Raw genomic sequence first — 22,881 nt, forward strand, 5'->3', positions numbered from 1 at the left:
GGTGATAACTGTGAGCAGCTGCCAGACCTTCTGCTCAAGGTGGCTAAGCTTGTCAAAACTGCTTTGAATATCCCACTCACGTCATGCACACCTGAGAGATCGTTTTCATGCCTCCGTCGCGTCAAAATATACCCGAGGTCAACAATGGTACAAGCACGGTTGAATCACATATCAGTTCCTCATGGGCACAAAGAGCTCACCCACGAAATAAATCTCAGTAACATTGCGGATGAGTTTATTCAGAGATCAACTGTGTGTAGAAACACTTTCTCGATTGTGCGATAGCCTTTGTATAAAAGGACAGTGAACTTCATCACAGTATCATGTGCTAGCTTCATTCAAACTGTCAGAGCCCCTGACCTTAATTTATCCCCTCCCATAAAATCTGCATTTTGCCGCTTCATTATTACAACCTCTGCCCTTTGAATACTGTTCTTGTCTTTTTGTTTTGTATCGAGTTTGGTAGTTCATTTACCTTTTTGAAAGGTGAAGAAATCATGATCTGTCTTTAGATTTTATATTGTTAGCTTATGGTGGAAATGCTTGTACTGCCCAGTGTTTCTTAGACACGAAGAGCTTAAAATTTCTTTTTAATTTTTGAATTGTTAGCTTGTTGTGGAAATGTTTGTATTGTCCAGTGGTTCTTACAAATTAAGGGTTTGTAATGAGTTTGTAATATTTGAATTGTTAGCTTGTTGAAAAAATGCTTGTGCTGTCGAATGTTTTCTCTCACTTTGACTAAGAGCATTATGAAAGTCTAACAACAGCTTATGTATTTTTCAGTTTCCTTTTTCATTAATTTATTTAGTATTTTAAAAGCCATATGGTCATTCTTTTTAGCACATTCGTTCAACTTTAGAAACAAAACACTGATGTTTACATATATTGCCTCTCCGCCTGTATATATCTCTTGCCAAGGAGCATGCGGAGGGGAGGGGGGGGTTCAATGAAAATAGAGAGGGTGAAAATTGGGCCCTAGCCTCCCCCAGTAGAGTGAAAACTCAGTGCCTGTGCCATTGTTCATAGCCTGTGAGAAGGTTAACACTGTCATTGCCTCATACGGTGCAACGCATCGTGGCAAGTGTTAAACTGTAATTAAATTATGGAGCTTTACATACCAAGTCTACAATCTGATTATGAGTCACGCGGCAGTGGAAGACATCATTTTAATATTGACAACCTGGGATTCTCTAATGTGCACCTAAATCTGAGTACACAAGCATTTTTGCCTTTCACCCCCGTCAAAATGCAACTGCCTCAGTCGGAATTGAACCCGTGACCTCGAGCAATACCACTGCCACAAAACTAACATGGTGGGTACAGAAGTGTTGATTTAAAGGGCAGCCGCTTCTATAGTGTATAGACGCTGTAGTCCTTTAATGCCTGCTTTGTAGTAGAAACATACTGCAGCATACCTTGAATTTAAATTTATCCAGTTTGTCCGCAACTGCTGCCATGTGTAGTAATAGCCTTTCCTTGCCTTCTTATGTCGCCTTTTCCCTCTCCCTCTCACCCCTTCATGTATGTGAACTGTGAGCGAAGAGTGGCAAGGCTGTTACTCACTCATTTAGTGACTGCATTGGTTCTGCCTATACTACCTCCTCTCTACCTCCCCTCCAGACTGTTGCATGTTAGTACAAAAGTAAGCACTGCAGTTTCTGCACTTTTGTGGGGGGCATGGTGTAAGAATAGGCTAGGTGTGCGAACGGCGGCCGCTAAACATGGAGAGGTAGTGTCCCAACACTGGTGCATGTTTTGGTTGCTCTCCGACAGATGGCGTGACGATATCACGGGCTTACGTTGGCTATGCTAGCGCCGCTCACTCCTATCTCAATGTGGCTCAACATTTCTTTTTCTGGTGTCAGGCATGCACATGTGAGTGTGATGGGCAGGAAATGTTTTGTTCCCCGCTGCAGAACAGGTTACAAAGGCTGTACCGAGAAATTGTCTCTCTTTTCCCCACCGAAAGAACGCTTGAACCTTTGGCATCAAGCTATCCCAAGGAAGGATAGAGTCCTTCAGCCGAATGATCACGTCTGCGAAAAGCACTTCGAGCCTCATCTTGTGTCCAAGACCTGGACAGCAAGACCTGGACAGCATACTACAAAGGACACGTCTTGGTGAGTGCTCCGCAAAAGGGCATCACTGGCGAGCGATGCTGTTCCCACAAGATTTCCCGACTGCCTGGCTTACCTATCGAAAACAGTGAAAACAAGGAAGCGCCCGGTGGAAAGACAACCGTGATCGCAGTCGAAAAGAGGATGCGCTGCATCAAAAGATTGTAACTAGGAAGAAGCCTCGTGTAGCAATGACAGTGGTGGCATTAATGGAAGCTCGTTTCAAGCGTTGCCGAGTGCACCAGAGCACGACATGGATGCGTTTGAAGAGCAAACATGTGATAAAATGCCTCAATCTGCTGGTCCTAGCTCATCCCTGTAATCTGCATACGCTCCGTTCGCAAGCTTGTTCGGCGATTTACCACGATCGTTTCTTAAGTCAAACTCATAGGGATACCACCTGCTCGACTTTGGAGAAGTAAAAAGCGTCATCTTCTCCCAGCTGGAGCACACCAAAAAACCTGCAAGCCGTTTACTGTCAGATGCATGCCTATCACCAGTGAGCCCCGCATCTTCCTTGGTAACCACTAAAATTGTTGAAATTCATGAAGATATGCTGGCAAACATAACCGTGATGGGCAGGTCAGTTTCAATGGCAGATGTGCAGTATGAAGGTACTTTAACAACTATGGATGACATTAAGGCTTTCTTAGAGCATGTTGATAAGACAAAACTGTGCAATGGTGGACCGAGCACTCTGGAGTACTCGCACGCTGAAACAAAATGTGCATATCTTGACAACAACCAGAGATGGCAGCACAAGAGATGCTCTATTGTTCTCAACCCTAGTGACTCGAACTTATTAGTATGTCACAAATGTTCTGGCCTTTCAAACGTCCTGCGAATGCACCAGAAAAGAATAGAAGAAAGAATGAGCAGGCTTAGGCCTTCGGGTACGCGTACGTTGACTTTATACCAGAGCAAGGACAAAGTTGCAGCCCTGCGTTGGGCAAATTATGCTCTGAAAAGGTCGAAAAATTGTTTGCTCAACCGCTTTAAAAAAATGGCGGTGGAGCTTGCAGAAGCTCTTATCCACATGCAAAAAATGTCAGAAGAACTGGGCGAGAAACTACGCACAATAGATCTCCCTAGTGCTCAGTTGACCGGGATAAAGGAGTGCGTAGCAGCAGCGAGATTGACGAACAAAAAAAGTAGACGGTACACAGAGGATTGGCTTCTGATGTGCTTGCTATTGCAGATACGCAGCCCATCTGCATACTCGTTCCTGCGAGGTAATGAGGTGCTCCCCCTTCCTTGCGTTACGACAGTGCACAAGTACCTGAGCATGATAAGAGTCAGGTGTGGCTTTGACAAGAGGTTTTTCACAGCCTTTAAGAAGAAGATGGCCACTAAAGACGATTTTCAATGCCACGGAATACATGTTTTCGATAAAATGCGCGTCCGAAAGGAAATTCGAGTTCATTTGAAGACGATGACATACAGTGGCTTCACTGATTATAGAGATTCTTCAGAGGCCCCCGATGACCTTGCTGACCATGGGCTTGTATTTACCTTTCAGTCTTTTGGTGACAAGTACTCTCAGCCAATAGCAGTGTTTGCAAGCAAGGGCCTCACAAAGGGAGCTGTACTTGCTCAGCTCGTCTTAAAAGCATTATTCTTGCTTGAAGACTAAGGCTCCCGCGAGCCTTAGTTGACGCGGTCGTCTGTGATGGCGCAAGTATGAACCATGTGATGTGGAAGGAGTTCGGCATCACTGGAGCATTGCAACGTACCCGGAACTACTTCATCCATCCAAATGATGAAAAATGCGATGTATGTGCGTTTTCTGACACACCCTATCTTATGAAATGCGTTTGGAACCGTTTACTTTCACAGAAAGTGTTGTGCGTAAATGGCGAATGCGTTCACTGGGCACATTTTGACAGGCTGTCTATGGAGGATTCTAAACAGCCGCGAAATTTGCGTGTTTGCCCCAAATTAACTCTGTCCCACATCAACCCTTCAACGACCGAAAAAATGCGGGTGAAGCTGGTCACTCAGTTGTTCAGCTTGAGTGTAGCGAAAGGCTTGGAATTCTACTCGAAGAGAGGCACAAAAGGGCTCGAAAATGTCAAGGCAACAGTAGAATTCACACTAAGGCTTAATGATCTTTTTGATGCTCTCAACCGAAACCATCCAAAGGAAAGCATCACTGTTGGCAGCAGAGATTTGAGGGTCCTGGCCTCGTCGTTGCATTGGTTAAATAAATGGGAACAAGGTGTCGTATCAGGAAAAATCTCAAGAGCAAGTTTCCTAACCAAGCAAACCGCTGAGTGCCTTCATGTGACTATTTTGTCCGCACTGGAACTACCAAGATACCTGCTAAAGGAGTGCGGTTTCAAATATGTTTTAACAGGAAAACTTAACCAAGACGTGTTGGAACGCTTCTTTGGGATTATCCGACAGGCTGGTGGCCAAAATGACCACCCATCTATGCCCACATTTCTGCAGTTTTACAACATGTTATCAGTTTACAGTTTGATTAAACCTCCTAAATTCGAAAACTGTCAAGTTGAATATGAATCTCGGCAAGGTGCACCTGTACTAACGCTCAAAGATTTGAAACTTGCTTTTGACGACAGTGTCAAGTCAGAAAGACACCTTAAGCAACTCAAAGAGAAGCTAGATGGCCTAGTTGCTGCTGAAGAGGAAGTTGACCATGCGTTCAACAACTTGCATGAAGCACCGGCAGCTGCAGATTGCATAATTTATTATTTATCTGGTTTTATATGCCGCAAGTACATACTTGAAAAGCACAACGGGTGTGAAATGCCATGAAGTGTTATTGGAAGAAAGCGCACTTCATCATCAGCCGGAAAGCAGCCTTGTTCTGTGTAAAACCAGGGGAGGCCTTTTGACCCAAAGCGAAGTCTTTTTCAGTTGCTGCATGCAACGAAGGTGGAATTCCACAAGCATGCGGCTTTCACAAATGCCTATGAATTAATATTGGACAACATGCTTGATAAGTACAAGTTTCAGTTCTCCTGTGCCGATCATAAAGAAGAAGTTATGGCTGGTGTGCTACACAGTTATGTAGCCATGAGAATGAGGCAGTTCTGCAAACAACAGAAATCTGAGGCAAAAAATAAGTCGCAGGAGCTGCGAAAGCTGTCGAAGCTTCAGTAGGTGAAAACTCTACGTTTAATTTGCTGAATTAAATGATGGGCATCATGAACTTACCTGTGTGCGCGAAATGTGTGCCAGTGTCCAGTTTGTTTATGGAACATTAATGCTTGTACAAATAATCCAGCTTATGGCATGCTCTCTGTACATGTCAAATAAATGCCAACCTGCACAAAACTTTACTGCTTTTGCGTCCCTGGTTTTTAGATGACAGTCGTCCATATGATTGACTCACGCGGAGCAAATGCCGACAAACCAAGGCTAGTCCATCCTGTACACTAACATCACAACCACCTCTACCAGAACATTCAACTTCGGTTATTAAAAAATGCGGCCTTCGAATAGTCACATTGGAAAGTTGTTTTGCAGCGCATTACAATTTAACTGAGAGCTTATACAGGTTACAGTAGACGTAAAACTAGTTTTCGCACGGAGGTTTAGATTTAGTTTAACGTAAGAAGCGAATTCGAATGTTTTATTGACTCTTTTCACATCCGTAATGACTCTCGCCCTGCTTCTCTGGTTCAAAACCAAGGCCCTTGTGTCTGTGTCGCCATCTGCCGAGGGCGACGCGATACATGCACAACTTTTTTCTGCCTGGATGGCCTTCATTCAGCCACCTAGCCTATTCTTACACCGTGGTGGGATGTCATGGATAATTACAGTAGTTGAGAGGATATTGTGGCAACGCCCAGGGAGCTCCAAGAGTGCATTGCGGCAATGTGATGGAAAGGTCAAAAAGAGTTTCTTGCGTCGCCTTTTCTCCCTGCCCCACTCCTGCCATGTGTATACCCCGCCCTAAATAGTTTTCGGAATACGGAATCCAAGTAAAATCTAAATTTCATAGCAGCCTAAGCACAGGTCCTTCAACTGATGGTAGAGTTGATACTCCTCCATACAATCATTACATTCCTGACATACATTTCACACTCTGTGGTGAAGTCGCATGAAAATTTAACTTAATCTCATTTTTCGTGCTCCGAAATATTCTGAGAGCAGCTGTACATGCTCTGAACCACCTCCCAATGTGGCATGCAAGGCAATGACGACGACGGTGACAGCAGCAGCTGCAGTGGAAGAGTCGAAGGAAGTGACAACAAACGCTTTGCTTTAAAAGTAATCTATCAGTGCAGCTTGATAGAGTATTTCCCTTAAGATGCTCAAAACAACAAGGCTTCTTTATGTTTTAAGGACTGCAAAACAAAATTGAACAAACAACAGACAAGCGCATATCCAGACTGTTTACTTCAATGAAAGCGTTCTTTTAGCTGCGAAACTAGACTAACCGTAAGACCAGTGGCCATCAGCTCTTCTGGCACCAGCTCGGGCTTGAACTCTGCTTTGGTGATCCATGCACAACGCCTGTTAGTTGGTAGGGCATTCACAATGATGTCACCATTATCTGCAGAAAAAAAGAAAAGCAACCAATGTTGACCTCTGGAACTAACATGGTATGTCCTAACAGCACTCACTAAAGCCAGTGGCAGACGAAGTTCTGGTAGCCAGACGCTCACTGAGGGGCACAGCAACCGATTCCAGTCTGTGTGTGGTTATGGGTGCTATGTGGTTGCTAACGGCCTGTGGCTCAGCTGACGCCCGGGGCTTGAGCCTAGCTGGTGCAGGAGGGCAGACAGCTACAGGGGGTACGGAGAAGCTGCCGGCAGCTGGAGGCCTGGGTGGCGCCAAGGGTCCCAAGTCTGTCCGCAACTCGGCAGGAGAAGGCACTGCAAATGGCAGCTATTGCTTTCAGCCCCAGCCGAAAAACTTGCACACAGCTCCTCACAATCAGCACAGAGGCAGCGATTGAGCTATAAAAATGAGCTGCCTATGTGAATGGGCAATAGGAGGACAATTTGGCATTGTGCTGATTCGAGGACACACATGTCCCACCAAAGTGTGTCCGAAAAGTGTGTGTTTTGGGTCACCAAAGTGAACATTAACATTGTAATGCCCCGAATATTTGACGTGCTCATCACATTCTCTGCTTAATCTTACTATCTGACACTGGTGAAAACACAAGTGAAGCAGGAGGTACGGCCTTCCTTGTTGTTTACTTTCGTAGCTGCCACTAAATGCAATCAATGACCAAGATATGTACAGTGCTAAGCCATACAAACACAATAATCAACTGGCACTTTTTGCACTACCAGTGGGCACTGGAGACACTGAGCTGATGCATTGTGTTATACTATGAAAGTGAGGGCTTTTGTGATACATTGTGACTGTAATTGGCATCCCAGCAATCATCCAGCACTCACCGATGGCGCAAAAAGCACCGGCCATCATGCGATCCAATTATTGCATTTTAATTGTCGAGTTCTGTACAATGATTTTATTATGAGTGTTCAGCACATTGCAGGTGTTACAAGAGGCATTAAAGGGTTAACTCAGGCTAAACTGGTGCAAGGGAAAAAGACAAATTAGTAATTGAGAAAATCAAAATTGGCTGTCAAACTTGTACAAGACACAGCAGCCATGATCATATATCAGCTAACTCATTCCTGAGTCGACTCCCTTAGACCCAGAGCCACCCATGAGTTTTAGTCCAAGTCTGAAGCAAGTCTGAATAAGCGTTACGTCTGAATGAATCAGGGCGAGTCCATGTAGGTGCAGTCTAACCACCGTATTCTAGAACGGTCCCTTAACTCTCAAGCTCAAGAAAGTGGATGGCAGTGCCACCCCTCAACGAAGTGGTCACAGTGCTTCATCAAAACTTCATGGCAATGTTTAAGAAGACCAGCATCTTCCTCAGTCGAGAGATGGTACTGTACTCAACTCAGTGAAGTGGAGAAAGAGCTTAGAGTCAAGGATCATCTGAGAACATGGGGACAAGTCTTGGTGATTCAAGGTGAGTTGAAATGGATGTGAGTCTGAGTCTGAAAGAGTTCCAGTGAATCGGCGATTAAGAAAGCCTGAACCACATATTATTCCAATTGTTCTTGAGTCCATGCGACTACAGATAACAATGAGTCCAGATGATTCTGAATGAATCTGACTCGTCGTATCCACAAGAATTCATCCAAACTATTAAGCCTGAGTGAAGTGATGTCAACAAGTGACTGGTGCTGTTATGATTGGAATCAGTAGTCTTCAATGCATTGTGAAACCATGTAGAGCCATAGAGAGCTTGGGAAGGAAGATGAAAGGATTGTTTATTTACACCTATGTACAACAGCATAAATTGGACAAAAAGGAATTGCACATTAGCAGAGTGCAGATTGCACTTCTGAGGATTTCCTATTCACAAGGTCCTTGAGTTGGGGAGAAAACATCAGATGGCCTTTTCTTCTCAGGCACTCTGCCAAAACACTGGTCAGGTCCGGAGACAACTTGCATCAGACTCTCACTTATGCAGAAACACATACAGGCACCCACACACATCCCCACTCTCTTTCTGGCAAAGGTTATAGGGAAGGGGTAGGTAAGGTCACTGAAGCACCACTCTGCCATCATTACTCTGTTGTTAGTGTTGGGACACTGTATTTTGGCTTCAGCTTCTATTAATTCTCATCAGCCCTCTCAGAAGCTGTACAGACCATCTTCTGATTAGTTACACTTGCTCATGATACTGTCTACACACACTTCCTTTCTTCCAAGCATGGCACTGGCCTTTACCTATAAAAAAAATCTTTAGCTTGGTGAGGGCACTGACGATACAATGAGCTAGGGTTTGTCCGAGTCACCAACACCATGACTAGGCAACTAATAAATTTAGCTGCTTACTTGTCTGACTGCAGAGCTGCAACTGTATCCAATAAATTAAATTTAGAAGCTGCAAGGTGTCAAATTATATACGAAGTGGTAAAAAATTCCAAGACTAGTTCTGTAACATTCAAACAGTTGGAAGCACAAGGCTGCACGCACAGTTGGAGGTAGCACCAACCCAGATAAGTGACAGTGCCGAAGGAAATCGTCCGGTCTGCCACATCTTTGATCTCATCGTCGACTGCAAACTGGAATAAAGATCAATATCAGATGTGGAGTATATTGCATGAAACCGGGTAAATCTGCCACAGAGATATTTATATGATTCAGCAAGTTTACGGAATACTGCTAAGAGCCGCGTGAGATCTTTCGTGTGGCATGCACAATTCAGGAATGGAAGAAGGTCACTGGAAGCCAAAAAGAGATCAGGAAGACCTTCTATAAGCTCAACCACCAAGAATGTCAAAACAATTCAACTTGTTCAGGAGGACCCTCAAAGGACAATCCAGAACATTGCCGCCATTGTTGGTGCCTCTTCTCGTATGGATCAGTGGAAGTAATCATAATGTCCGATTTGAACATGTACCAACCATGTTGCTGTTAAGCTTGTTTCCAGGTTGTTGACTGAAGAGGAGAAATAAAACCATGCTGACATCTACCAAGAACTTCGTCTGCATGTTGTGACTGACCTGTCCTTAATGTTGAGGTTAACTGCTGGGGATATAAACTTAGGTGTATCAGTATAACACAGACGAAATCTTCACAGTGGAAGAGCCCATCACTTTCATAATAGAAAAAGACAAGTCTGCAGCTTGACAAAGTGCTCGCCTGTCTTCTTGAACATTTGTGGCATTGCGCATAGAGAATTGCTCCCAAATGACCACACCATTCACAGCAAGTTTTACTGCAGAGTTTTAGGCATCTGAGGGAAGACATTTGGCAAAAATGGCCCAATTTGTTGCATGTGAGAAAAGGATGCAGCATAACAATGCATCTTGTCACAGAGCTCTCCTCACATGTAAGTTTCTCATTGAAAACAACACGGTCTCTATTATAAACACTCACTTTATTCACCATATTTGGCTCCTGCTGACTTTGCTCTCTTCTCAAAATTTAGAACCCAGCTCAAAGGTCTACAGACAATGAAACCAAGAAAAGAACAGGGCAAATTAATTGTTTTTTAAGTGCAATGAGGGATTAATAAGAAAAATAAATATGAAATAGGAACAAAAGACAGTTTACCGCCAATGAGAGCCAAACCTGCCGCTTCTGCAAGATGTGTGCAATGCTCTGCCAATCCACGTTTTTCATGGCACGACGGCACATGCACCGTGCTTTAGCGGATTAGTCGCGAAACGTTTTGGAAGGGTTGTGTGTGTGGCCACATGCGAGAAAGTCCCCCGAGAAAAAAAAAAGTGTTTGGACGCGCGCTGCTGCGAACACCCATGCCATGCACCGTGTTGAAACTCCGCTAGCAGCTTGACGTCGATGCGGTGCTGAAAACGTGCCTAGCGTAAGACTGCAACTCCACTTTAAAACAGAAAGCGGCCAGCCCTTTGTCCGAGTGGTCCGGACTGCACCGTGAGTCATGTAGTTGCCTCTCATTGATGGCTAGCAAATTTAACATAAACCCGTGCATTACGCTTGGGCGACACTTAAGAACATCACGTTGCTGACAACGTCTTCTTACAGCGTGGACCCTCACTTGCTGGTGGCGGCAGTGCATGCCTGATTTCACATATTCTTTTAAGGCGCGGTAACACTGAGTCGATACGAGACCGCCAAGGCGCTCACGCCAACGATTGACCGACTATTCAGCACAGTGCATCAATGAAACCATCATAACAGGCCGACAACGATGCAACCATATAAAACGTAACCAACGAGCACGAGTTGTCGTACTGCGATGGGCTTTCTTGTCGACGGCCCCGACAAGATCAGCGTGCCGACCATCATTCAACCAAACTCTGTGCGATCTGCCGTCGAACCTACAACACGATAGTGAGAGTGTCTTTGCTTGTATATATAATTAATTGTGCCCAAAATGAGTCAAACATGCCTACCCATTTAAAACGTACAAGCTTCAATCCTCTCAAGCCGCATACAGGAAGTCTGAGCCAATCTTGATACTGTTCGGCAAAGGTTAAGCCTGGCGCCGTCAAGTTTGTGCGCCCGCTACCGTCGGTCCTGAACTGAAATGTAAGCAGTTAGGATGAAGGAAACTGCTTTTATAATTCAGTTCTGGCCTTAACGATTTGAAATCAACTACACTTCACTTTGCATGGCGCTACACAATAAGTGGCAAGCGGCAGCATAGTGCTGTGCCCCCTCCCCTCCCCCCCACCATCTGTACGTCACTGTACCCGTAAGCTGCTGATTGCATTCATCACGTAGATGTGTGGGTCTGTGCATGTTATTATGCTGACAAATTTCTCAATTCCAGATATTCACTATTTACCTCTATGTCAAATGAGAAACAAGAGATGGTGCATTCGGTATACAGCAGCATAGACAACAGTCTCACTCAGTTATACCAACAGTGTCAGTGATGGCATCCGCGTTTTCTCAAGAGAACAACATGGCCTATGAATGAACACTTATGCAAGCACAGTTTTCTATAATAATGCTTTATGGCACACACAAACTGTAAGTATGGTGGAGTTACAGAAAAGCAAAAATCACTAATAAACAAACAGCCTGTAATATCTGGATCACAATTTCCTTTGTTTAAGTGGTTCAGTCGCTCATATTGACTCGTCTCAGGGTGGAACAACACGATACATATGCTCAGATATGTATGCTTTGCTACGCTTTGAGATTGTTTCATATCAGCGATGCATCTTTTCACAATATTTCATGCTAACAACGATCTGTGGCTGTAGATGTCGATGTAAACAAGAGCACCGCTTTGATAAATTCAACGTGGAAGGCTGCACTCGAAGACTTCTTGAATATAGAAAACGTCTTATAATGTGTAAAATTACTACAAAAAAAAGACCTCCAAGTGCAGAAATCCTCGACAACAAACCCCAAGGCAGCCGCAGCGGCAGACGGAACTCAGTGTGCCTTTATCGGCCACACTGTTTGCACAACAGCGCACTCAGGTCTGCTCACCCAGTAGTCATTGAGTGCTTCATGGCTTACAGGAACGACATGCAGTCCCGGAGAAATAATGATTAGCGATCCAAGAAACGTACAACTGACGCGCACTCAATGTGGGCGCAGGTACACAAATTAACTGGCGAATGTTCCGGCACCCTTCCAAAACGTTTCCAGCGGTATGCGGCACAGGGCAGCACAGTAAAATGAAAAAGGCGGATTGAGCCTAGAATGGCAGCTGTTCCCCACTGTCCACTTTCTTGGACATTTGTGGAATTGTACTAAACCTAGCCAGGGGAGTGTTAGCCAGCGCCACAAATGGCTATGACATGGATGTGCAACATCCTTTCCATCGCATGCATCAAGTGGCATGGGATGGTAGCAGCAGGCATTTGACCAATAAACTCTTGCACATTACCTCAAGGCACCAAGGTTGGAGAAGTCAAGATTCTTGCTATACAATAAGCAAAAGGCACCCATCAACTTGACTGCTGCTTAATGAAACAATAGGAAAAATTCCGACAGCCACAACCCCAGCTGAGAGTGACGTGATGCGAAGCATTGTTGTTTGGCTAGAAGAGGGGTTCTCATGAATTGTGTTATTTTTCTTGAGCGAAATGGCGACCACAGTTGTAACATGCGTGCAAACCATTGGTATGTGCAGCGGATATGGCAAAGTGGTTGTTGAAGGTGAAATGTTTTATTACATTGAAGTGTTAGAGATGATTATGTACAGTCGCGTTCATAAATTTGGAGATCATGCGAGCCCGTGGCCGAGTACATGCGCGTGTGCCGTCTGGCGGCTCGGTGCCTGCTGTCGAGAGTATCACAGGGTGCATGCGCGTCCATCCCATCTCGCTGGCCTGCGTGTTCGCTCGCTGCGCACTGGCGCGCGGGCCGATTATCGTAATTTGCATTCGTTATCACCAGGGGTGCGATCGGAGATCTTTGTTCGTTTCGCGCTCTGTCCAGCTGGTGGCATGCTTGCAGAAGACTAAGCGGCAATACGCAAAATGCGCTTATACACTTTCACAGTGTAAGACTTCTCCAACAACTTCTGTATCCACCAGTAGGGAGGCGCGATAACGCATTGGAAATATCTGAGCATAGCAGCGCGAAAGCCTGACAATGAGTAGCTTTTCTTCGAACGTGGCATTCTGCCGACGATAGCACTATGTGCCGGAAACGCCCCACTCCACAGAAAGCGCGAGTGGTGTGTATCGGCCATGGTGAAAGATATGTACTCCTTAGGTGGGGAATCTCGGCTTGCTGAGACACGATCGACCAGCTAAAGTTGCAACGGCGCGCTTCCATCGGCCCGGTGACGGCAGCGGATACCTAGCTATTGGTGGGACGAAGCAACTTCAGTTAGAACGCAGGCAGCGGCGCGTCGCCGTATCTGCTCATTAGCCCGGCGATGCCCTCTCCCTCACCATCTCCCCTCACCATGGTGACCTATAAATATATATAATTATACTTTCGCGTGTCATTCAATCACTTCGGATTTTCCGCAAAGCGCCATTGCCATACTAACGGGACATAAAATCAATGAAACATCTTTTGTCTTTAAGTTGCATTGTACCGCTGATAGGTATCCGCTGCCATCGATGCGCGCGGCTGCACCCAAAGAGTAGGTATCTTACATCGTGGTATCGGCCAGACAGTCGTGACAGAAGCGGGGAAAGCAGACGCTTCTGTAGTTGAAAAACATTGCCGAGATCGAACCAAGGGGATCGAAGATGCCGCGACGCTGCTTAGCGAACAACACTACTGGCAGCGGCGGCTGCAAATTCCAGTGAAAGACGCGCTCGCGGGTGCGCAGCGATCGAGCGAGCAGGCCAGCGAGATAAGATGGATGCGCATACGTACTGCGATACTCTCGACAGGAGGCGCCGAGCCACCAGACGGCACGCGCATGCACACGGCCACAGGCTCGCATGGTCTCCAAATTTATGAACGCGACTGTACATTATGTTACATTATGGTACATAGAGTGGTATAAAAGTTACAAACAGGGATAAGGTGCCTCAGACATAATGTACATACGTACATTACTTTGACATTAAATTATTCAATGTCCATTGTTTCCCTGGTTTCATTGATTTAACTGATTTGTGGCATTCACATTTGCCGATCCATTTTTGTTCCAGCAGGGCAGCACAGGTTTTGGGTGTCCGAGCTGCATAATGACGACATGTGGCCTCGACGTGCTTACGCTTACATTTCTTGAACTTGTGATAAGAGCTGTGATAAGAAGTGTCTTAGGGCAAGGCAGTTTAGCAGGAAATGGTCCGACAGAGCGGTGGAGAGCCTCCAAGTGGCTCCCAGGACGCACTGAAGTGGGGAGGAGTGAGCCTCTCTTTTACAGAGGGTCCTGACATCACTTACACATGCATAGGGTGTCTAGCATCAATTGTGACTTGGATTTCTAGACGCCTAGGGCTAATGTCAACGTCAACAATCACAACTAGCAGAAGAACCCCGGCGCGCTTTTCCAGGAAGCCAAGAGCAAAGCGTCAAGTGAAAAGCTATTGCACACTGTTTCATTGGCAATTTGGGAACTATCTAGGCATTCAATAACTCTAGCTGCTGGGTCAGAATGGTCAGACAGACGGCAGGAGAGACTAGGCTACACTCGACAAGAATGCTTCACATTAAAGTAATCAGGCAAGCCTGTCAGTTCGCTTGATTCTTCTCTTTTACCTAAGAGTGTCTCCTCAATGATGAGTATATGGGCAGTCGCCACTCATAGCAGTGATTGGCAAGTGATATGGTCGCAGAAACAATGACAGGAACACTGGGAGCCCTGCATCACTGTGGAAGAGGGCTATTTTGAAGGTGATAGTGTTTGAATGTAGAAAAATAAATTACTTTCTTGAAAGCAGAGCTAAGTAACTTTTAAAAAATTTATGCCAGCTTGTATACAGTAAATTGTACAGGAACTTTGGTTAACAAGGTCTGCTCAAAGCACCAGTTAAAAAACATTGAAACAACATATGGTTTTAATGGTACTTAGCAGCTACATCATCCCCACCTCATCCTCACCCACCAGGTCGAACAACTGCAGTTGAACAACTGCAGTTTTATAAATGAAGCAAGCTGGTATGCAAATACCTTTTCCCATATAGGTAGGTCACTTTGTTACAAACACTGCATTGCCCTATCGATGCAATAGTGCACAGCACAGTAAGTGCACAGCAAAAGGCTGAGTTTACTCAGAGTAAGTCCAGAGCCCTACTGAAACACACTTATTTTGTTCAGGATGCTTCTCTTCACGAAGTCATCTCCTACTGATGACCTTATGTTGTCTTAGATGCTTAGAGATAATGACAAAGAGCTGCACAGAATCAAATGTTACTACAAACAGTCATCATCATCAGGTTTTAACCTTTGAGTGCCGACAAAAAAAAAAAGAACTTCAGAAAATTACATTTCTGTTTATTGCCCATCTGGATAGTGAACTTTTTTGCAGATTCTAAATATTATAACATGAAGGTAGTGAATTCACAACTTATGTCTGAAAATACAAAATAAAAAGAACCATGTACTCTGACTGTAGATTTCAGAGTTGATAGGAGTTCAGCTTTGTCGCAAGCGCTCGATGCTACAGGTACATTTTAGAGCAAACATTTGTTGAGAAAGGTTTGCAAATATGAAAAGTCAAAGTTCTCGAAGCATGGCTACGGAGGATTTGCACTGGTTTTGTATGAGAGATCTCAAAACACGGTAAAAAGCAAAGCCCATACCTCCTTACACAAGAACCACGTTACTCTGTAGACTTAATTGCCAGTGCTGCTTTGACCTTTACAACAGACAACACATCACCTAGTTGGATGTTTTTTGCCTGCTGTAGATAGAATAAAGTCTGCAAAGTGCTATGCCATCAGACGAGTAAGGTCTGCTTCTGAAGAACATGCAAGCCTGAGGGAGCAGCAATACGGACTGGCAGCCTCCATTTTTAATATCTCAGCTGGACAAATAGAGTCTGTAGGCGCCACACGGCCAAAGAGGGGTCTTACCAGAACGTCAAAATGGATCGGGCAAGCCCGTCCTGTTACCGGCACTTAGAGTGCCTAATATGTGTACGAGATTGACTCACCCTTGACACTTTTTGCAAAAAAATATTGCAACTGGCTAAGAATCATCCACAGCACTTCAAGGGTTAATGAAAGCTATTACAAGCCCACTAAGGTGAACTTAAATTGTTTGTGTATCTTGTAGACTGCTTTGTATTGATCACTACAAGACCACTAACACATTCCAGAGCTCAATTATTTTTTAAATGCAGAAATGTTGCTGATGAATGGTGCCTGTGACAATGCCATGGGTGTTCAAGTGAACTACCGCATGCCACAAGCATTTGTGCCAAAGTATTTATATTTGGCTGATGCCTGCCCAAGTACACTAAGTGACTGAGCTGAAATTTACTGCAATAAATTTTCATTTTTATACAAAGTGCTATTATGTCAATATTTGTATGTGTGATACTTTCTTGAAAATGGAAGCATAAACAAGCAGGAGCATCAATTCTCTAAAGTGATGCCCAAGTTGGAAGCTTTGTGAACAGCTCTGAAAGAGGCCTAAGCCTCTTTCATTACTGTATCCATACTCTAGATGGTGTCACAAATCTGGCCATAGCCCTCTAAAAACAGTTGCACCTTTGGGGTGTATATTTGCCACATAACAATCGTCATCTGTCTTGTTTGTGCTTTCTTTCTTGAAAACACTATGCCTGTTACTTTCCTGTCGAGAATGCTCTGTCATGCTGATAATGCACATGCCGTTCATGACTTGGAAGTACCGGGATCGCAGCATTAAAGGAAGGAAATGCAGGCAAGACAGATGACAATTATTGTTGTGTGGCAAATATAAACACCAAAGGGTGTAACTGTTTTTAGAGTGAGGGAGGTGAGTTTGAAACTATGTAACAGCAACCCATGAAATGTGGTATGAAGGCACATGCACAATAGCCTAAGTATGCAGAGACAGGAGTCTCAGAAGGCAACATTTATGCTCATTTGGGACAGCATTCTAACAAAGAATGACCCATGTACAGTGGTAATTCGGCCGGCCGGACGGACGGCCGGACGGACGGACGGACGGACGGACGGACAGACAGACAGACAGACAGACAGACAGACACATTCTTTGCCACACCAGACAATATGTGTATTACGCCCAATAACAATGCTAGAAGCTCGACAAGACGCTATGTGTCTATGAATGGCGGCAAGATAAGATGCCTCTGTAGGGTGTGTCGCAAAAATGGTGATGAGAGAGAGAGAGAGAGAGAGAGAAAACATTTATTCAGACCATCGAGGTGGTTGCTCTTGCGGTCGAGTGGGTGGTGTCCTCATTCCAGGACTCCACTGGCCATGGCTGCGCGACATACTTGCTGGACGAGAGCGTCTTGTCCCGCCAGGGTATCGCCGGTCAGCTGTACCTCCCACCGCTCAAATGACGTGCTAGGCGTCTTTAAGTGTTGAGGTTTGCCTCGCACCCCCACGAGATGCGAAAGAGTGTAGGGCGTGTGTCGCCACACCAGGGGCAGATGCCGCGATATGTATGTGGGAGCATTTTACTGTATCTGTGTAGGTTTGGAAATGTGTTGGTCTGAGTAAGTCTGAGAGCTACGGCATCTTCAGTGCTGAGCTTTCTGTGAGGTGGAGGATAAATCCTACGGTTGAGTCGCTGGATCTCGAGTCAGTCGCAGTAATTGGATGGCAGGGGCATGAAGGTAAAGGGTGGGGATTGATGAGACGATTGGTCTTGCCCCGCTCGGTTGATTAGCGCTTGAGCTAGGGCGTTCGCCCTTTCGTTCCCCTCCAGCCCCGCGTGTCCCGGCGTCCACGTGATTTGATCGTATTCTTCCAGCCTCAGGCCTAGAATCTGAGCCGCCAGCAGCGGTGTTTGTCCGTTGGTAAAGTTACGGCAGGCCTGATTGCGAGTCGATAACGACATGGACTTCCCTGCCTAGCCTGTCTTCTTGCTTTATTACCAGCGCCGCGGCTATGGTCTCAGCCGCAGCTGGGGTCTCTGCCCTTACGGAGGCCGCGAGGGTCAAGGAGTTGTCTCTCCCGTTCACGGCGGCTACCGTGAAGAGGCCCCCTACAGGGTACACCGCCACGTCCACGTACGTCACGTACGGGTCACCCTTGAATTGTTGGCGCTGTCTGTAGACGCGAGCCTTGCATCGTCCTTCATGGAGTTCATGACTCATGTGCTTCTGTATCGGGTTCGCCTTGACCTTGCCTCTGACCTCAGGCGGGAGTGATCGCTGCCCATCAAGGGCATGGAGCTCCGTTGCCGTTCCAGTGAAGGACGGCTCTGCCCGCCGCCGTTTTCTGTAGTCTGGCCTTTTGCGAAGCCATAACCGTGTCAGACAGCTCAGCAAAGGTGTTGTGGATCCCGAGGGCCGCTAACTTCTCGTTTGAGGTGGTGACAGGGAGACCCAGGGCCGTTTTGTATGCGCCTCTGATGATGGCGTCGACTTGTTCTTGGTCGCGTTTGTTTAGCGAGTGATAGTGATACGGCATGCTATACGTTATTCTGCTGATCACCAGAGCCTGGACGAGGTGACGCATGTCCTCCTCTCGCATGCCCTTGTGGCTTCTTGTAATTCGCTTTATAATCCGTGAGATCTGGTTGGTGGCAGACCTTAGGGTTTGGATGGTGTGGGAGGCTTTCAGGTTGCTCTGGATCCAAAAACCCAGAATCCTAGTCTTATTGCCTACCGTGATCTTCTGGCCCTCATGATAGAGGTCAATAGGGCCGGGGGACTTGTAGATTCCTCCTCCGTGCACCCGGATCACCTTGGACTTCTCGGACGCATCCCGCTCGCTGCCGCAAATCTCCACGGCCGTCGCGGCCTCTTGAAGGGTCGCCTCTTTTCGCGCTAGGAAGCCCTTGGTGGCCTAGAGCGTGATGTCGTCTGCGTACAGGGCGTAACCTAGGTCGGGGATCTTCCGCAGCTCTTTGGTCAGCACTAGCATCGCGACGTTGAAGAGAATCGGGGAGATTATCGCCCTTTGCAGTGTTCAATTGTTCGGCACGTCGATCGTATCCGATCGAGTCTGGCCTATTCCGATGGTTGCCGTCCGGCCCGTCAGGTACGATTTAACGTAATTAAAGATGCGCTCCCCGCAGCTGATGTCGTTCAGTCCCTTGAGGATGGCCTCGTGAGAGATGTTATCGAAGGCCCCTTTTAGGTCGAGTGCGAGCAGGTGTTCTCCTCCCTTCGAGATGCCCTTTAGAACTTCCCTTCGGATTAGGAACGCATCTTGCGCAGAAAGATGGTGATGGCATTGGGGAACAACGTTCGTACCATCCCATACACTAGCTTTCGTTGCGAGGTGGTTTGTCGGCTTCATGTGTGTTGTGTGGCCTCTGCGAATAGATACGAGTCGAATCCGCATAAAAGCATAACTTTTGTCACCCATACCCAACCAACCTTTTGAAGCACTAATGATGTGGCCAAACGGCCAAGGCAGTGTGTCATGCAAAAATTGGCTGTCGGCCAATGTGACCGGCAAACTTCTCACAAGCTATCGCAGAAAGCTTGTCGCTAATATGTTCATATCAGTGGCTAACAAGCGATCGGTTCTGAGATTATGCATACATGCTTCTGACAACTGTAAAAAGCTGGCAACTACTGCAACTGAGCATAGAAGTTCACAGATTGGCAGAAAATTCCGAACTGCATGTACAAATGCGTGAATCTGCATGCATGAACATGCACGCACAGGTGATACGAACTGCATGCCTTCCAGCGGCTAATTGGTCCTATATCTTCACACATAAGCACTGCTGTCGTCGTCGTTCCCTTTGTCGGTGTCAGGTATAGAAATTGTTTCGATTGGAGTTGATGACCCTGACGACCTTTGTACCAAGACAAACTTGCCTCATAACCAGATTGTGGTTTTGACACGTAAAAACTCCAGAATAAAATTTTCTTTCGTCCTGAAACTAATCGAGCACCGTGGTAAGGCTGCGTGCAATGCATCGACCTCAGCCAAGTATTTCACCAAATATACACATATAGTAGCAGATAATCAATTCGCAAACTGAATTATTTTAATGTTCACAAATTGATTCAAATAGTTGAGTACAGTGAACGTCCAATTTTTCGGACTGCATAGGGGCCATGAAAACGACCGAAAAGACGAATGCATGCCTTTTACTGCCCCCCCAGGGCTCAAATCGCCACAGGCACGTCCAAAATAGCACTGAAGGCCTGCCAGTAAACTTACTAGGCGTGTCTGTGCTCGCACTGTGACAGGAGAGGGGCGGGTGCACGTGTGTATAATTAAGGAATACATACTATGTCCCGTGAAAATTGCATCTGCCTACTATTGGTACGCTTCACCGCAATACTTCGTGTATGCTTCACTGCGTACCACTGCTGTATTGAGGCGAAGCTGACTTTCTGGGAAGCGGCATTATGCAACGCGTCGTGCTTTCCGAGCTTCGAAGCCATTGGCGATTGGCGAGGAACCAAGGCGAAGACGGCGCCATTGTTAACAACGGCGAATCGTTTTAATGAAAAACACGGCACCGAAGAGCAAGAAGCTTGGTAGCGAACGTCAGAGTAGCTAGGACTAGCCTTGCTGTGGTGGTTGCTACGGCTGCCAGCGGCTCTGCGTGCGAGGGCGCCTGTTCGAGGGCAGCGCGATAATCAAAATGGCGGTGGCGGTGGCTTCGATCAATGCCGTTTCGGACCTGCGGGAATGGCAAAAATTCTGGAAAATCCGACGCCGAAGGGTTTTTGCGTCCGAAATATTAGATGGTCTTATACATGGGCTACCACGGCGGTGCCGCGAAGGAGTCCGAATTATTGGGCATGTGCGAAAAATCGGTCGTTGACTTAGCTGCATAACCCCACTGAAAACATTGCATTGCCATGAAAACACGAAAATACCACACTTTTGCGCAGCTGGCGCAAATGGCACTTGAGTGGGCGCAGCCAGGAGCATGCAAGTCGATTTTTGTAACAAAATAGCACAAGTGGTGCACAGTGGCGTAGCCAGAAATTTCGTTCGGGGGGGGGGGGGGGTGCTCACGTTGCGGCTCGGCCTCTTCCTTATAGAATTTGTCGAGGGATCAAATACATTAATAATAACTGCATTGCCATTGCCAAAGATGCTGCAAATGAATTCTTGAACGCTTTGTGCCGTCAAGACAAGTACAATATGTATTTTTTCTTACAAGAATACACTCGTATGTCCCAGAAAGTGTGCTCGAAATAACTTATATCAATGCTTCCATGTTTTCTGTATATTTAATACGTAAAGAAAATATCACACAAACTTTAGAACTATATCAGTTTGAAACCAGCAAAGGAGTGTATGCCGCTGATATGAAGAATGTAAAGGCCATGAAATGAACAAGTTGAGGGCAAATATTGTTAACCTCCCTGCCTTTCTCTCGTTTGCATCTCTCTCTCTCTGTCATTCAAGAACTTTGTTTACATTTTTGTAGATATGCAGCGACCAGGGAAAAATCTCAATGACGCTGTCCTTTGTTAGAATGTATTGCACAGGAGCAGCTGTCATCGGTCGTGTATTGTGAGCAATTGCATGAAAATTATAGTCGCAACAGAGAGCACATATAAAAAGCAGGAGTTCTGCAAAATATGCAAGGGCGAGTGAAATGAAAGTGAGCCAATGCGAATATGACTAACAGTGTACTTTATTTAGGAGTAGTATCCATGAGCATTTAGACATTTGTCTCGCTGACTAACGAGTCGTGTGATTCCCATCTGATAAAACTCCTTGGGTTGCTGCTTCAAAAAGTCTGTAACTGACTCTTTCACGTCATCGTCCGACACAAATCTGGTTCCCTTGAGGTGTTTTTTTTTAAAATGCACCAAAATGTGGAAGTCAGAAGGTGACAGGTCTGGGCTGCATGGCAGATGTTGCAGCGTTTCCCACTTGAACTTTGCCAGTTTTGAGTTAACCCCATAAGCGACGTAAGGACAGGCATTGTCGTGGAGCAAGATGACCCCATTCCTCAATTTCCCATGTCGTTTGTTCTTGGTTGGGACACGCAGTCAATCCGACGTTTTACAATATCAGAAACGCTTGATAGTCTCACCAGGTTTAGCAAATTCGATCAATCATGGCCACTGACAAGCAAAAAAAAAAAAAAGAGTCAACAACACCTTTCCAGCGGAAATGACGTCCTTTGCTTTCCTTGGGGGTGGTGAATTCAGATATTTCCACTGTAAGCTTTGCCGTCGTGTTTCAGGCTCGTAGTAGTGGCCCAATGATTCGTCCCTGGTCACAATTACAGACAAAAAGTCGTCCCCCTCGTTGTGATACCAGATTAGATGAGTCAAGGAAGCACCAAACCTCTCCGTCTTCTGGCGGTGGTTAAAAATCCTGGGCATCCATTGCGCACACAAGAGCCGATAACAGAGGTGTTCATGAATTATGGTGTGACTCGAACCGAGTCTGATGTTCACACGCCCTGCCAATTCATAGACGCTTATCCTCCGTTCTTGTCTAATGAGGTTTTGCAATTGTGTTGGGGTGATTGCACGGTGGCTTTGGCCCAGTCTTGGATCGTCTTTGCAACGTTCATATCCTTTGAACCGTTTTCTCCAACATTTCACAGAGGCCAATGAAATGCAACATTCAACGTACACGACAGCCATATGGCGACTAATTTCTTTTTCGGAAACATCTTAAGCTGTCAAAAACCTCATGACACCACACTGTTAAACTTTTGGAGTGTCCGTTATGCCACGAAACCAGGTTGAACCAGTGTACGAGTGCATTAAAGGACCTTTATCCTCACACCTGCGTGTCACCTTTGTAAATGAAAGATGACTCTGTGC

At 45.9% G+C, this 22,881-nt stretch overlaps 1 protein-coding gene across 2 annotated transcripts in view; it reads right to left on the reverse strand.

The window, feature by feature from the left end:
• LOC142579081 (uncharacterized) overlaps positions 1-22,881 on the reverse strand; it is a 103,475-nt gene that overhangs the window by 66,083 nt on the left and 14,511 nt on the right. For both annotated transcript variants that reach the window (XM_075688942.1, XM_075688950.1), the window contains exons 3-4: positions 6,713-6,964; positions 6,527-6,642 (exon numbers count right to left, since the gene is read on the reverse strand). In XM_075688942.1, the coding sequence (XP_075545057.1) occupies positions 6,527-6,642; positions 6,713-6,964 (368 nt within the window). The remainder of the gene's footprint in view (positions 1-6,526; positions 6,643-6,712; positions 6,965-22,881) is intronic.

Source organism: Dermacentor variabilis, chromosome 1 (assembly GCF_050947875.1).
Source record: "Dermacentor variabilis isolate Ectoservices chromosome 1, ASM5094787v1, whole genome shotgun sequence".
In the NCBI taxonomy this organism is placed as follows: Eukaryota; Metazoa; Arthropoda; class Arachnida; order Ixodida; family Ixodidae; genus Dermacentor; species Dermacentor variabilis.